This window comes from Microcaecilia unicolor, chromosome 2 (assembly GCF_901765095.1).
Source record: "Microcaecilia unicolor chromosome 2, aMicUni1.1, whole genome shotgun sequence".
Taxonomy (NCBI): Eukaryota; Metazoa; Chordata; class Amphibia; order Gymnophiona; family Siphonopidae; genus Microcaecilia; species Microcaecilia unicolor.
The window spans coordinates 206,156,767-206,173,027 of NC_044032.1; the positions used below are offsets into that span (position 1 = coordinate 206,156,767).

The window sequence follows — 16,261 nt, forward strand, 5'->3', positions numbered from 1 at the left end:
CCAAGCGACAGCCCAGAACTCTTAATGATTTAGAGATGATCTGCAAAGAGGAGTGGACCAAAATTCCTCCTGACATGTGTGCAAACCTCATCATCAACTACAGAAGACGTCTGACCGCTGTGCTTGCCAACAAGGGTTTTGCCACCAAGTATTAGGTCTTGTTTGCCAGAGGGATTAAATACTTATTTCCCTCTGCAGAATGCAAATAAATTCATATACTTTCCACAATGTGATTTTCCGGATTTAATTTGTGATGTGCTATCTCTCACTGTTACCAATAACCTACCCTTCAATTATGGGCTGCTCATGTCTTTGTCAGTGGGCAAATTTACAAAATCAGCAAGGGATCAAATACTTATTTCCACCACTGTAGATGTTTGATATCTCTCAATGAAAATAATTATATATTCTTTGAATCCTTAAAGTTATTACAATTTATTGAGGCACAAGAATGCGTGGAAAAGCCTTTAACTGTCTCCCAGTGAGGAAAATGCTATTATGTAGGCTTGCGGGATTTTGTTTAATCTCTGAATTTCAATTGTATTAATTTTCCTTTACTTTTTTTCCTAGTGCTTGGATCATAGATTTGATTTGTGGACAAAATAATGGAGAAAGAAATTTCCTTTATTATTGTTAAAATTAACATATTTCTTGTATATTTCCATTACATTTATGTGGATATGTAAATGTTAAAAGATATAAATAAAGTAAAAAAAAAAAAAATAGGCACGCTAAAGACGCCAGTGCATTCCTAAGGGCGTCTGTAGCGTTTAACGTGTGCCTATTTTTAATGTGCGCAAAAAACGCCAGCACGCCTTAGCAAAAGACCCCCTGAATGCCCTGTTTATTAAGCTGTGCTAGAGGTGCATTGGCGTTTTTAGGGCATGCTAATTATTAGTTTGCGCTAACCATGTAGGCGCCCATACTATTCCTATCGGCGCCTACAAGGTTAACACTCGCTAATTTTATGCACACGCTAAAAATGCTAGCTCACCTTAGTAAACAGGGTCCTAAATTTATACTTCAGCTGCTGGAACTGGTTCTCCCCCTAAAAATGTATCAGAGAAACCAAAGAATATCAATTTTTGAGAGGGAGATTTTAAGCACATGCCTCCTAGTTGCACACTACCCCACATCTCCCCCACAGTTATTCTAGAAAATGTTTTATTTACACCAATGACAACAGGCATGGATGAGAAGGCGATGTATTCTTCCTGTACTGTTCAAAGTGTAAAGATAGTAGATGTAAATTCTCAAAGCTGATATATTCCAATCACTAAATTAAAATAATTATTTTTTTAATATCTTTTGTTGTCTGATGGTTTTATCTTTGTAAACATGTTGGTCCCAGTCTCAGGTTCTGCTGTTCTCTATTTGTCCTCTTAACTTGGTTTCCAGGACCTGTTGTCTACTTTCTGTTTCTTTTCTCTCTGTCCGTCCTACATCTAGCGGAGCAGGTGGGGGAAGAGAGGTTGGTGGTTGGGAGGCGAGGATAGTGGAGGGCAGACTTTTTACGGTCTGTGCCAGAGCCGGTGATGGGAGGCGGGACTGGTGGTTGGGAGGTGGGAAATACTGCTGGGCAGACTTGTACGGTCTGGGCCCTGAAAAAGGCAGGTACAAATCAAGGTAAGGTATACACATATGAGTTTATCTTGTTGGGCAGACTGGATGGACCATGCAGGTCTTTTTCTGCCGTCATCTACTATGTTACTATGTTATAATTGGCACTGCTCTTTCACATTCAGCTTTCTTCATTTTCCTGCCTCTGTCCACTCTGTTTCATCTTCCTTCTCACCATCCATTGTTTAAGCTCCCTCTATCTGGTTTTCCATCTCTTCCCTTCTCCTTTGTCCCCTGTCCAGCTTCTCTGTCTCTCTCTTTACCCTTCCCCTTCCCCTCTATCCATCTATGTCCAGCATTTCTCCCTCACTTGTCTTTTCATTATCATCGTCAGTTTCTCGGGTCTAGCACAGAATTGAAATAGGAGAGCAGAATGGGGCCTGGAAGTGCCTGCCCACACACAGCATCTGCCACGTCTTCCCCTTCAGGTGCAGACTTCTTGTGTCGGACAGGACCAGCAGAAGCTCTAAGATCCTGCACTACCCTTTTCTTTCACTTCTGCACTCATGAGTGCTAGCTTCTAAACCTCTGTGCTCCCCTCTCTCTCATGAGTAGGAGTGTCTGCATCTTTTGGGGGAATGCAGGAAATGACCTGCCAAAGCAGGAGTCTCCCGCTGAATGTGGGAGACTTGGCAAGTATGATATATTGGGGCACTTTGGGTAGATGTTTCATTTCCCCCTACCATATACAGAAACTGTATGTATTCAGCACAGAAATTCCCAGCTCACCTCAACTCCTCTGTTCCTTTGACTAGAGCAGCATTCCAGTGCTCAATTTTTGCTACTGCCTTCCCATTGGCAGGATCTTACTTACATTCTTTGCTTCTAAGTTTACTAGAAGCAGGCAAGGTGGGCTTACTGAAACAAGGGGAGGACTGAAGAACTGCAGATAGAAGTTTTAAGTTCTGAAATGTTCAGACATATTAGCTGCTTGTCTTTATAGCTTTTGGATATTAATGCAAACATTTGTTAAATCCTGAAGAAAAGCCAACAATTGTTAATCCTAACCTCCAGAGCCCTGAGAACATCTGACCAGGGCTCCCCTAAACTTTGGATCCTAGGTATGTGCCTTGTTTTCCAGTACCTCTAACTTTGTCCACAGCAATAGATATTTGTTGGCAGTGTACACAGCAAAAAGTAAGAAAACTTTATGCGTCAGTTAGTAGTTTTACAATAGAAATAAAAACAAAGAAAATGAAATATATTTCAGAATGCCTAAAATACAATCCATCAGTGTAAGGGATTGTTTTATAGTCTGTTTTGTGTTGTGTATATGCTCTGTATGTGTTATGTCCAGGGATCAGCTGACTAAATATTAAATCCCAAAATTGACCATAAGGTAAATCGAATGCAATATATATAAAACAAACCTCGGTCTAAAAAATGCAGTCACAGAGGGAGTGAATGAGAAAATAACAAAACAAACATGTATATTATATATACACCACTCAAACCAATGATGGCATATATATTTAATATAACATAAATATTTTTTATGTGAAGCAAGTGGTCTCAGAGTATAAACTCTGCCAAGTGAGGCTATGCAAAACGTTTTATGTCTCAAAGGGTGGACAAGTTTCTAAGGATGGACAGTGGTTCAATGTGAAGTGGTTCAATGATCGAGATGTTTGTTTTGTTATTTTCTTGTTCACTCCCTCTGTGACTGCATTTTTTAGACCGAGGTTTGTTTTATATATATTATGTCCGGGGCTGGCATTGTGGTGGAGCAGTTTGGAGGTAGTGAGGCAGTGACAAAGGGGGTAGTTGAGGGGAACAGTTTATTTATTTATTACATTTGTACCCCGCGCTTTCCCACACATGGCAGGCTCAATGCGGCTTTCATAGTAACAATATAAATAATTACAAAGTGGTAAGAAGAATAGGGGTAGTTACAGGGTAGTTTGGGGGTTGTGGGACAGTTTTGAAAGTGGAGCAGCGGGGTGGTGGGATACTTGCATGAGGGTAGCTTTTGGAGGTAGAGAGACAGAGAACAGAGGAGAGGCAGTCTGGAAGAAGGAATAAATTAACTTTAGTGTTTCATTGTATGTAAGTTTCTATGATGTAGAAGCTGGAACTGCCTTTTCCATAGATTTGGCCATGTTTGAGGAGAGGGGAAGCTAATTTCTCTGACCTATTTTTGAACTCGGTATGTCTTTACCCCCCCTCCCCCATTTGTAAAATTTTTGGAGCATTATTTTGCCCCCAGTCAGCCATTTTCAACACATTTTTTACAAATTATTAGGATTAGAATGAATAACAGAGAACATGTTATGAAAAAATAAACTGAGTGTCCAGTTTGTGTTAGGCTCCAGGGCGAAAGCTACCAAGAGAACAGCTCTCATTATTCTCTCCTCCTGAATAACTTGCAGGGTAGCCAGTATGGGGGTAATTCTGTTACTGCACATACAAATAGGTACCCAGATGGCATCTGGGAGGAGCCTACTTACCTTTTACAGTACTAGCATTACAACAACAATACCAGAGATACGTGTGTAACATAAACATATTGTCACGAAACACCTAGCCACTCATCTGGGGCTAACCCTGTGGCTACTTAGAGAGGGTCTATCCCCAGCACAGCTCAGGTCCACCTGCACCTGGGCATGTGCTCTACACTAGCACCCTCCTCCCACCGACTGGGTCCCAACCACATCTGGGTGAATCTCACGCTCTCATGTTATCCCTTATGCTCTATTGATTACGTGGGATTCTGTTGTCCATCCACCCAGGTGGATTTTCCTTCCCTGAGTGAAAGGGGCAACACAGGTCAGAGGTGCTGTAGTCTGGTTGAGGGGAGGGGTAGAGCAAAATGGCAAAATAATCCTGCAGTGAATTTCAGCAGGTGTCTGCTACTACTTTTTAATTTTAAAACATATAATTTACTGTCTTTTTTTCCCCTTGCTATAGAATGTCAGCTGATCGAGTTCATGCCGTATCTGTGCTTTGTACTCCTCTTCTCACCTTACCTGAGGTTACTCCACTGCTTGAAGCCCTCCTTACCTATTGTGACTGGGGAATACAAGAGCCTCTCAGTGTCCAGTTTCTAGCAGCAGTCAATGAGGCATTACTACAGTAAGTGAAATAGAATACTTTTATCCTGCTTAGGAGGGCCAGTTGCTACCATATCATAATGAGTACAAGTGAGCTTAATGCACTGTTGGCACTCTTAATCTTGCTATTTCTGCGTAGAATCCTATTACAGACTTCTGGTGAGTATAAAACTTAGAACAGACAAACAAAATATATTTTTTGAACTAGATGTATATGTGGTCAGTATAGGTCTAAACAGCATTGATTTTAGAAGGGAAAGTACACATATACTTTCCCTTTTAAAGTCACCACTTACACATGCAGTCAGCAGTAGCATGCTTATATGCAGGCCTGCTCCAGAACAGCATAAATACACATGTATTTGCTTGCCTACTTTACTCTCTGGAATGCCTACTTTATGTATGTATGAAAGTATATACAGGATCAGTCTTTATGTGCACCGTTAGCATAAACATGTGAATATGAATATGGTGGCATATTTTTCATAATGTATGCTCTAAATTTAGCTTCATGGATATCTACGTAGATTGAAAGCTTCAGCTTAAGCTGTAGCCACCTTAAAGCTGAAGAATAAAAAATATTCCTTGATTTTTCATGCATTTATACAAAATGTGTTTAAAACACTGACTGCAGCATGTTAATAAAAGTGTATTTTGGTACATTGTATAGCTCAGGCTGTATCAGCAGTTCTTAAAGCATTCAGTTCAGCTTGGATTCTAAGAAGTTCTGTTTGGATTTTCATTAAATGTGTCTTTTTATGTAGCTTTTCTAAAAGCAGCAATTTGGTCTGTAATGCCTCAGATCAATGCCTCTGATGTCAAGTCACACATGTCAAGCACTACAATTTCTTATGGATATATCAAGCAGTCTGCTGCTGCTGAAGTTGACACCAGTGGCGTAGCCAAGGGTGGGCCAGGCCCACCCACTTTGGGCTCAGGCCCACCCAGTAGCAGCACACCTATGCTGATTCCCTAGCCCCACCAGCTGAAAACTCCCAACTACTGTCCCTCCTGCATACCTTGTAAATAGCAGATGGCATGCAGGTGAGACAAGGAGAGACCAAATCACCTGTGGGACAGGGAGGGGTTCTTCTGCCCATCCATCTTGAGTCCAGGCCCACCCAAAGTTGGGTGTCTGGTTACGCCCCTGGTTGACACAGCAAATATTCACAGAAATGTCAGCACCTGTTCCTCCTCAGAGGAGCACAATAGAAAATTAAGCAGTAAACTTAGTTATGACAGCACTATATGTGGTCCAGTAAGCTATCTGGGCATTGGCATTGAATATCTGCAGCACCTGGATGTTTTTGGCTCTGCTCTGACTCCGGCCTGGACCTCCGCATCACTAATCTGATATCCGCAGTCAAAACTGATTTTCCTAAGCAGTTTCCAGTTACGTGCCACTGAATATCTGCTCTAGGGCTGGTCAGCACTATCAGGGCTTTATTAACAGCCTTTATGAAGAGATTCACCCAAGTCAGTGTACAGCAGATACAGTTTAACATAAAACTTACAATTTTGATAACGGTATAATTAGTAAAATGACCAAATATATACCCGGTTAATGGTGCCCTTACAGGCTTATTTTTAAAAGAGAAGGACGCCCATCTTTCGACACAAATCGGAAGATGGGCGTCCTTCTCCCAGGGTCGCCCAATCAGCATAATCAAAAGCCGATTTTGAGCGTCCCCAACTGCTTTCCTTTGCAGGGACGACCAAAGTTCCCGGGGGCATGTCGGAAGTGTAGCGAAGATGGGACTTGGGCGTGCCTAACACATGGGCGTCCTCGACCCATAATGGAAAAAAAGGGCGTCCCTGACGAACACTTGGACAACTTTACTTGGTCCTTTTTTTGTTATGACCCAGCCACGAAAAGGTGCCCGAACTGACCAGATGACCACCGGAGGGAATTGGGGATGACTTCCCCTTACTCCCCCAGTGGTCGCTAACCCCCTCTCACGCTCAAAAAAATAGTTAAAAAATATTTTGTGCCAGCCTCAAATGTCATACTCAGGTCCATCACAGCAGTATGCAGGTCCCTAGAGCAGTTTTAGTGGGTGCTGTGCACTTCAGGCAGGCAGACCCAGCCCCTCCCCCAACCTGTTTGTCAGGCTTTCAAGGCAAAACCTGGGTTCGTGAGCCCTTGGATCACTGCCAAGGAGCGGCAGCAGCAGTCAAAACAACCCCACACCAGAGACAAGGCAGAACTCTGGCAGGGACAGCTAGACTTCACCTACACTTGACCACCATGCCCCAGGGGTTGAGCCCCCAGGTGCAGGTGGCCGGCAGGACTTACCGGACAGGGCAGGAACTGGAAACCAACTAGGCTGAACAGGGTAGGACTAAGGGTCAGAGGGGAAATGAATATACATGGGCAGCAAGGCAGGAAACTGGGCTAGGACTCACAGACAATACTACACTAGGCAGGAAATGGACAGGCTTAAGGGTCAGGACTGAAAGCTGCAAAGCAGCCACTAAACAAGAAACACAGACAACCAAGAACTAGACAGAGAAATACAAACAAGAAACAAGACTGGGAAACAAGCAATACAGTACAAGATAAACTACACAAAGACTAGACTAAAATCAGGCAAGAATCTCAGATAATAAACTGAACTAGGCAGAAGTGCACAGAGCACCCCAGCATACCAGGGACCTTAGGCAATGCAAAGGCAAACACAGAAGTTTCTAGGTGATTAATAAAGCCCATCAGCACCTGAGGCTCATCTGCAGCAATCTCAAGGCAACTATGGGTGCTGTTCAGGTACAAACAAGAAAGACAAGTCTGGCAGCCTGGAAGATCCGGACCGGACTGGGCTGCAATCTGGAACAGGTAGGGACAGCAAGACAGTCTGTGGCAGCCACCGGTTCTGGTCACCAGAGGGCGAGGGGAGCACAAACCAAGAAGCAGGCAGAAAGCATACTGAAGCATAGAGAGGCTCAACACAAACAGGCGCAGTATAGTGGAGTAATTAGAGCCATGCTGGAAGCAGCCAGCACACAGAGACAGAGGCAGAGCTAACTCAGGCAACACACAGAGGTGCATTATAGTGGAGTAATTATAGCCACGCTGGAAGCAGCCAGCACACAGAGACAGAACTAACTCAGAAAGGACAGACAGAAGCCAGCTCAGAAACTGACCCCCAGAAATAAGGTAAGTCTGAGAGGGGTCACGACCACAGACGTGACACTGTTACACTTGTGGTGGTAAATGTGAGCCCTCCAAAACCCACCAGAAACCCACTGTACCCATATGTAGGTGCCCCCCTTCACCTGTAAGGGCTATGGTAGAGGTTTACAGTTGTGGATAGTGGGTTTTGGGGGGGGGGGGTTGGGGGGGGGGTTGGGGGGCTCTGCACATAATCAGCACACAAGGTAAGGGAGCTATGTACCTGGGAGCTTTTTCTGAAGTCTACTGCAGTGCCCCCTAGGGTGCCCGGTTGGTGTCCTGGCATGTCAGGGGGGTCAGTGCACTACGAGTGCTGGCTCCTCCCATGACCAAAGGGCTTTCATTTGGCCGTTTCTGAGATGGGTGTCCTTAGTTTCCATTATCGCCAAAAATCAGAAACAACCAAGTCTAAGGACGACCATCTCTAGGGACGACCTAAATGTCAAAATTTGGGCGTCCCCGACCGTATTATCGAAACGAAAGATGGACGCCCATCTTGTTTCAATAATACAGGTTTCCCCGCCCCTTCGCCGGGACGTCCTGCGAGGACGTCCTTAGGAAAACTTGGGCACCCCTTTCGATTATGCCCCTCTTAGTGTCCAAGTAATTTTTCACACACATACCCTCCCCCGGCCACTCGTTTCTCCATCCGCCGTCCTGGGCCACACTTTTCCTCTCAGATCTCCCCTTCCCCTGCCAGACGTTTCCTTCCAGGACACCCCCCCCCCCCCCCCCAGCCATACATTTCCTCCCAGGTCTTTCTCTCTTCCCCCCCACCCACCCTAAAGCAGCATAGAGTCTGATGACAGAGCATCTCACTTCCCGTGTGGCTCCACTGACAGCCAAGCTGCTTCCTCTGTGTCTGGCCTTTAGCCTGTGCCGGGCCCTCAGCTCCTCGCACACCCTGCTCCATCCCTCCTCAAGCCCTCCTCAGGTGGGGAGCCACAGCTACTCTGTTTGTGGCCTTCAGTGCTCCTCACTCTCCTGCAGCAACAGGGCTTAAGATTCACTGCCCCAAGATATATCAGCTCTCATGGTGGGCAGGAAACGACAGTGGCGTGTGCAGGCCATTAATGTGCGTTTCCTCCTGCGGCACTCCTGCGAGTTTGTCGCAGCGCACCAGGATACCGAGGTGCACAGTTTGGGAAATATTGGTATAACAGAAATGTGATATATGTCAGTATAATACAAATGATACCATAATAGACAGCATGGAAAAAAATTCAAATGACATAAATGTTGGTGCATAAATGCGGACTTGCGCTCAGATGCCAATATAGAATTCGTGCTCAGCGCCTTGCATTTTAGTATCAAACTTTGGGTGACTTTTATAGAACTGACCCCTATGAATCTCTTTGCATCTTCTCAGAATGAAAGGGTCCCTTCTCCAAGATAGGGAGCTGACACAGCGTGGAGCAGGGACCCTTTCATATACCAAAATATACTTTAGCCTAAATGCATGAAAAAAAATCAAGGATTATTCTTTATTCTTTGACTTTAAGAACAAAATCAATTCTAGAAACAAATATAGATTATAGTTGGCTACAGCTGTAGATATCTATGAAGCTAAATTTAGAACACACATGAAAAATTTGCCATTGAATTCATATATAAAAGTATATACAGAGTGACCCTGTATATACTTTCTTACATGTATAAAGTCGGCATAGAGAGAGGAGAGAGGAGTAGGTGGTTTAGTGCTTACACAAAATGCAAATTTACTTAGCTGCCTTTTTTATCCTACCAATTAAAGAGAGCTTCTTTGTCATCTATACCAGACCAGTGCAGACTAATGGGTTGTGTCCATACATACGCAGAAGAAGACAGAGAAAATAGTTCCAAGTAATTTGCCCCTTAAGGGTGTCGTGCAGCCTGGAACGTTCAGTATTTTCTCTTTCTCCTAGTGGATGGTGGACAGAGCGTGGAGAGCCTCTTGATGCCTGCTGAGTGGCTCCTGACCCAGCTCATCTGGGTGACAGTTGAGCAAGGGGTGTGCTGGTAGCCAGATTTTGGTTTCTTCAGGATGACACCCAGTGGTGCTTGGGTCCCTCATCTGCCAATTAAGGTGACACCTAGTGAGACTGGGTCCCTCCCCTCACTCGTCTGTGGCCTCTGCGGCTCGGTGGGATTTGGAAGTGGCATGGATACTTACTTCTGGGTTGTTAGCATGTGGGGCAGGTATGGGTTCCTTACTCCTGCCCTTCATGTAAGCTGTTTTCTTTGTCTTGCTGAAAGGGCTATTCATAGAGTGTTCCTTGCAAAAATGTAAAAACACAAGAGAATTAGTAAGCACAGTTTTATTTTTTCCTCTGTTCTCGGTTCCCCTTAGTTTCAGCTGGTGTCTGTGGGAGAGTGGCGTCCTTGGGTATTTCATAGCAGCAGTTTTTATTTTTTGGCAGGCCGTTTCAGCGCATATTCAGGAGGACTGTTAGTACCGATTCCCTGCTTCTTCTCAGGCTTCGGCCTGCCGAGAGGAATAATTCCCTCCTTTCTCAGGTGGGACACTTGTTTTTTTTTTTTTAATAGTTACCTTCGGCTGTGCTCAGTTGGCAGTGTGCTTTTACAGTACTTTGGTAGCCGTACGGCTTAGTTGGCTCTGACCTGCACCTTTCCAGTCGTTCCCGTCTTGGGGTCCATGGTTGTAGCTGGCCGCACCACTGCACCTCCCTGGTGGGAGGGGTCTTGAGCATGTTGGCAGCCTTTGTTTGTTGTTGCGGCCATCCTTTCTACCAGAATCCCATCTTTCCGGGTCGTGGACCTCTGCCTTCCTGGCTCCAAGATTGGGGCAGTAGGGAGTCTTTGCTGGCACTCCTGTACTGGTGCATTCATGTTGCTTGGGGCAGTTGCATGTTCTGTGTTTTTTTGCAACCATGGAATAGTGAGTTAGTGTTCTGGTCACTTAGTCTATGGCATTCCCTCCTTTCTTCACCTTGCGAGGTTCGAACTTGGGAGCCCGGCCCTACTGAGCCCGCAGGGTATTCATTTAAAGGGACAGTATTACCTCCCAAGGCTTGGGGACATCTACTCTATACCTGCAGCTGCATGTATGAAAGTTTGGTAGCCTTTTTTTTTTCTCTTCTTTAGGGGGGAAAAAAAAGGAAAGAATTCTTCCCGCACTGCCCTTTCGCAGTTTATTTGTGACCCTTTTAACAGCACTGCTTCTGTCAACAAAGCTGACAGATTTTCTCAAGAAACACACATATTTTTAAAACAAGCAACAGACTTACTGTTTTACTTCTTAGGGCTTGCAAAATAAAACTTGCTGCTCAGATTGGATTCATCCTGTGATCCCTGCTGCAGGATGTCCAGGGCAGAAGTCAACAGGAGTAAGTTAAGAGGATCATTTGGATGAATGAGGACGAGCACTCACAAGTAACACTGCAGATCAGAAGGAGTTAATTTCACCATGGAAGGGCAACTGAGTTGCCTCTTAAGTAGATGACGAGTTTGTCTTAGAAGCTCCCTAAAAAATAATCTTCAAAATTCAACATCTGATTTAATTTTCCTTAATAAAAAAGGGGCAGGTCTGTATATGTATTTCCCAAGCCTGCATGCCTTGCACCATAGAGGACGGCTTCTTTTAACAACAGGATGAAAGCTCTCCCAAGGCGCACATCCAGATCTCTCTCTCTGACAGGCTGATTCTTCCCTCCATATAAAAGTTTACAACAAATCACGCTGTGGTCATGGTTAAATGTGGCATGCAACACACTACTCTGAGTCTATTGAAAAGTCCATGCCATAGAACCGTAGATGCATGTTTATAAGTCTGTGACAATGCTTCATGGATTTAATTTTAATGCAGGTTGTACATAAGCTCGTAAAGTAACAACATACTACATCAATTAAATACTGCAATAAACACAGGCAATAAGGAAGAATGCATACGCATTGCAAGTGAAACTGTACTGTTGATAGCACAATGCAAGTGTAGGAAAAACCTGTTCAGGACAAAAACCTACTAAATTTATTTGCACTAAATGATACTGGGCATTATATTAATACAGTAACTTAACCAGTTATGACAATGTAAATAAAATGAAAGCATCACATTTAACAACAATATTTAGTCTAACCTATAAGGTATAAACAGAATTTCACTGTACTAGGTGTATATGTAATGCAGTCAGAATAATGTAAGGAAAACTATACAAACAGGCAAACCTTGCTTATCCCTTAGTAAAATTAACATCATTAGATAACCACAGTGCACTAGCCAAATATTGAACCCACTATAAATGTATCACTTAAATATAGAATATTGTCAGTAAAATGAAACAGTGTGTAATTAAGTATGTGTTGACAGAAATATTGAAACACTAGTAAAAAAAGGCCCGTTTCTGTTTGAAAGGAAACGGGCGCTAGCAATGTTTTTTTTTTTTGTTTTTGGTAACTATAGAGTTGTTAGAAAAGTATTATAATGAGAAGGAATATTTGTTAAATTTGTAAATCATCTGTTGCTGTGTTGTTCCGTCATGTGAAGCAACTGTCTTCCCAGGTGCAGTATATGTTTGAGAGCGTGTTTGAGAGTGTCTGTGTGTGAGAGAGAGAGTGAATGTGAGAGTGTGTGTGTGTTACAGTGGGCATTGAAACAGAGTGTATGCTTGTGTGAGAGTGTGGGTGTGACAGTGAAACAGAGTGTGTGTGTGTGTGTGTGTGTGTGTTTGACAGAGTGTGTGTCACAGTGACACACAGAGAGTGAAAGACTGTGTGTGTGTGCATGTCCCCCTCCTTCTGTGTGAAGTGCAGTCCCCCCCCTTTCTGTTAGAAGTTTTCCCCCCTTCCCTCCTGTGAGTGGCAATGTAAGGGTGCCCCCCCCCCCCCCCCCGTGTTTCGTTTTTGAATTCCTTTTCTTTCTTTTAACCAGTGATTGTGCTCTCTTTCTCATGCCCTCCATTCATCCATGTGCATCATTTTTCCTCTCCCCTTCTGTTCTCTCACCCCCTCTCCATGTGTTTGTCTGTCTCCCCTTCAAGTTCCATGGCCTCTCCCTTAAAGTTTCTGCCCCCTTAATTGTACCTGTTCGTTTACGTTGCACTGCTGTCTGCAGGATCGGTGTCTGTGAACCTCGTCCAGCTTGCCCTGTTGTTAGTGCTGCAGTATCGGGAGGGCAGTTCAGGGCGGCGTGAACCTCGTCCAGAGAAGGCTGCAGTTTGTTTTATCTTCTTGCGCAGCCTGCTGAAGTCTTTTTGCTTTTTTTGACGTCCCCTGTTGAGGCGGCTGGAGGCTGTCTGTTGACCTTGTTTTTTTTGTTAGTGTGGGTCCGGAGGGCGGCTGGAGGCTGTTTCTTAACCTTTTTTTGTTTGTTGGTGCGGGTCCGGACAGCAGTATTCTCCTCAGCTGGGCGGCAGTCTCGTGCGGTGTGAGCGTTGTGGATGGCGGTTGTTGATTTCGTTAGAGCATGGCAGGGTCGGGAGTGCTTCGCGAGCCTTTTTTTTTTCACCTTTTCTTTTTTTTTTTTTGCACGTGCCAGCAGCCAGTTCCTGCGATCTGCTGGGTTTGGTGACGTTTTTTTTTTTGCGCATGCCAGCAGCCAGTTCCTGCGATCAGCTGGGTTTGCTGACGTCATTGAGTTCGATGCTGCCTCGCAGACCACCTCCGTGCTGAGGGAGCCACGGTCCCAAGCACTTTAGAACGTTGGAGGTGAGTTTTATTATATAGGAAATGTTGGCACCAACAGATTTATACAATGATATAGAAATGTTCGATGTATATAATATGATAGTACGGTAAGCCTATTAGATAGTAACTACATATATGTAACCTACAGCTAAAATAAAAAAGTTTTTTAAAAACACTTCTATTTAGGGCAAAATAAAACCCCAAAATAACCCAGCATAGGTAAAAGCATGTATATACTAAAAGAGAAGGTCTGTGTAATACCTAAGAAAGACAGGTGTTAAGGTATTTGTGTACCTAAACTAAATCTGCTATGATAATAGGCATGTATATAGTGAATGTAGAAAGGAAACTGATACCTTTTGCTCTCCTCTACTTAGGAGGGTATGTATGTACACACATATTTTTAATAGCAGATCTGTCTCCAAAACGTCAAATTATGTTGGTCGATGTGAAATTTAGAATGCATGCATATGATTTTTTTTTATTGAATTGGAATTTGAATTTTAAAAGGTGCACCATAGTTTTAAATGGGTGATATATTCATGGCCAGTGGGTGAGAATGACATCCTGTGTTCGGTAATCTAGACTGCCCCCACTTGACACTTGACATTTTGCCCATTAGATTGTAAGCTCTTTTGAGTAGGGACTGTCCTTTTTTGTTAAACTGTACAGCGCTGTGTAACCCTAGTAGCGCTCTAGAAATGTTAAGTAGTAGTAGTAGTATAGCAGGTGAGTCATTTCCCTACCCGTCATTATCTCAAATGGTGACAGCCCCATGGAACGGTAAGGTTTTGACCTAATAGTCATTAATACCAAAGGTAACCTCACATTCCAGTTTCTACCAGAGGTGGAGACATACATTTTTAGTATATTAACCACTGTTTGGTTAACTCTTTCCACCTGACCTGAGGATTGAGGATGGTAAAACAATATGATATCTGTTCGTGACACCTAAAATTTTCCACATATGCTGAATTACCTTACCTATGAAATGGGGTCCCTGGTCAGAGTCTACCCGCATTGGTAGACCCCATCGACTAAACACACGGTTGATGAGAAGATAGCCCTTGTTCAACACAGTTGGGAGCTGGTAAATATTCAAGCTACTTTGTGAATGTACACACAACAGCATGAATTGATTACCACGGGTGAACCGAACTACCAGTTCTACCCAGTCAATTTGTTTGTCAGACCAGTGCATGGTTATGCCCTTACTTCTGAGGAGAGCCTGGTGGGAAGGTGCAGAGGGTTGAAGTCTGTAACAGGTCAAACAGCCTCGGGTATAAATTTTTACGTCTTGATACATATGAGGCCAGTTGGCCATTTGTCTGAAGGCTTCATAGGTAATTTGATCTCCCTGATGACCAGCACAGGGCTCATTATGTGCATGTTGCATCATGAGCCCCACTAAGATCAAGGGACCACCCATTTATGGGCTCCTCCATGACTCAAACGCATGAGCGGTCCTTTGTTAATTTGGAACATCCCTCAAGTTGCATACAATATTCTTAGCTCCTCATCATTCTCGGTATTCACTTGAGTGATAGGATTCTTCTCAGGGTCTGAGATGTATGCACAGAACCTCCCAATGACTGGGTCCTCCTGTTGCATGGTGATTAAATCAAATGAGGTTTCATCAGAGAACCACTGCACCACATGATTGTCTGCAAGAAATTTGGCTTGCTGTCTGGTGATAACCACAACAGGAGTGGATTCCAGCTGTTCGCAGGTCCATGGATCACCCGGGTGCACCTTTCTTAGCTAGCTGGTTAGCTAGATTATTTCCTACCCTATCTGGGTAGTCTATTTTGATGTGCCCTTTTACCTTCTTCCAATAAACAACCATGTCATTATCCTGGACCAATCGGTCCAGGACCCGTATGAGATCCCTATTTGTGACGGGTTTCCCTTTCGGATTAAGCATGCCATTGGTTTTCAAGGTTGATAGGTGGGTCACAAACGCATGGCTATCAGCCTCTTGGATGATGTCACTATTTACATAACATTTAACAAAAGTATCACAGAAATACTGGACAAAGCTAAAACAGGACTGGATCTTATGGAGAACTGGGCAGAAACATTCAAACTCAAATTAAATAGAGACAAAACCAAATTCCTAGTTCTATCAAACCTGCACTGTAAGGTTTAATGATGTGCTCAGAACATAAAGACCATATATTTAACTTTGAAATGTTTATTTACAATACAGGTAATGTAATAATGTTACAAGAGAGAGGCAGTTTTAAAGGATCTTTCACAAGGGGAAATGTGCTTTCAAGATAGCAAATCTGAATTATAAATTAAGCTGGATAATGGTAACTCACTTTGATAGAGGCTGCTGGTTGGAGTGATGAAGGAGATCCTTGCTAGAAAATACAGTGGTGGAAATAAGTATTTGATCCCTTGCTGATTTTGTAAGTTTGCCCACTGACAAAGACATGAGCAGCCCATAATTGAAGGGTAGGTTATTGGTAACAGTGAGAGATAGCACATCACAAATTAAATCCGGAAAATCACATTGTGGAAAGTATATGAATTTATTTGCATTCTGCAGAGGGAAATAAGTATTTAATCCCTCTGGCAAACAAGACCTAATACTTGGTGGCAAAACCCTTATTGGCAAGCACAGCGGTCAGACGTCTTCTGTAGTTGATGATGAGGTTTGCACACATGTCAGGAGGAATTTTGGTCCACTCCTCTTTGCAGATCATCTCTAAATCATTAAGAGTTCTGGGCTGTCGCTTGGCAACTCGCAGCTTCAGCTCCCTCCATAAGTTTTCAATGGGATTAAGGTCTGGTG

General features: G+C 43.7%; 1 protein-coding gene across 1 annotated transcript in view; it reads left to right on the forward strand.

The window, feature by feature from the left end:
- FANCC (FA complementation group C) overlaps window positions 1-16,261 on the forward strand; it is a 413,110-nt gene that overhangs the window by 219,486 nt on the left and 177,363 nt on the right. Inside the window, 1 exon segment of the mRNA XM_030193652.1 lies at window positions 4,528-4,692. Within this exon segment, the coding sequence (XP_030049512.1) occupies window positions 4,528-4,692 (165 nt within the window).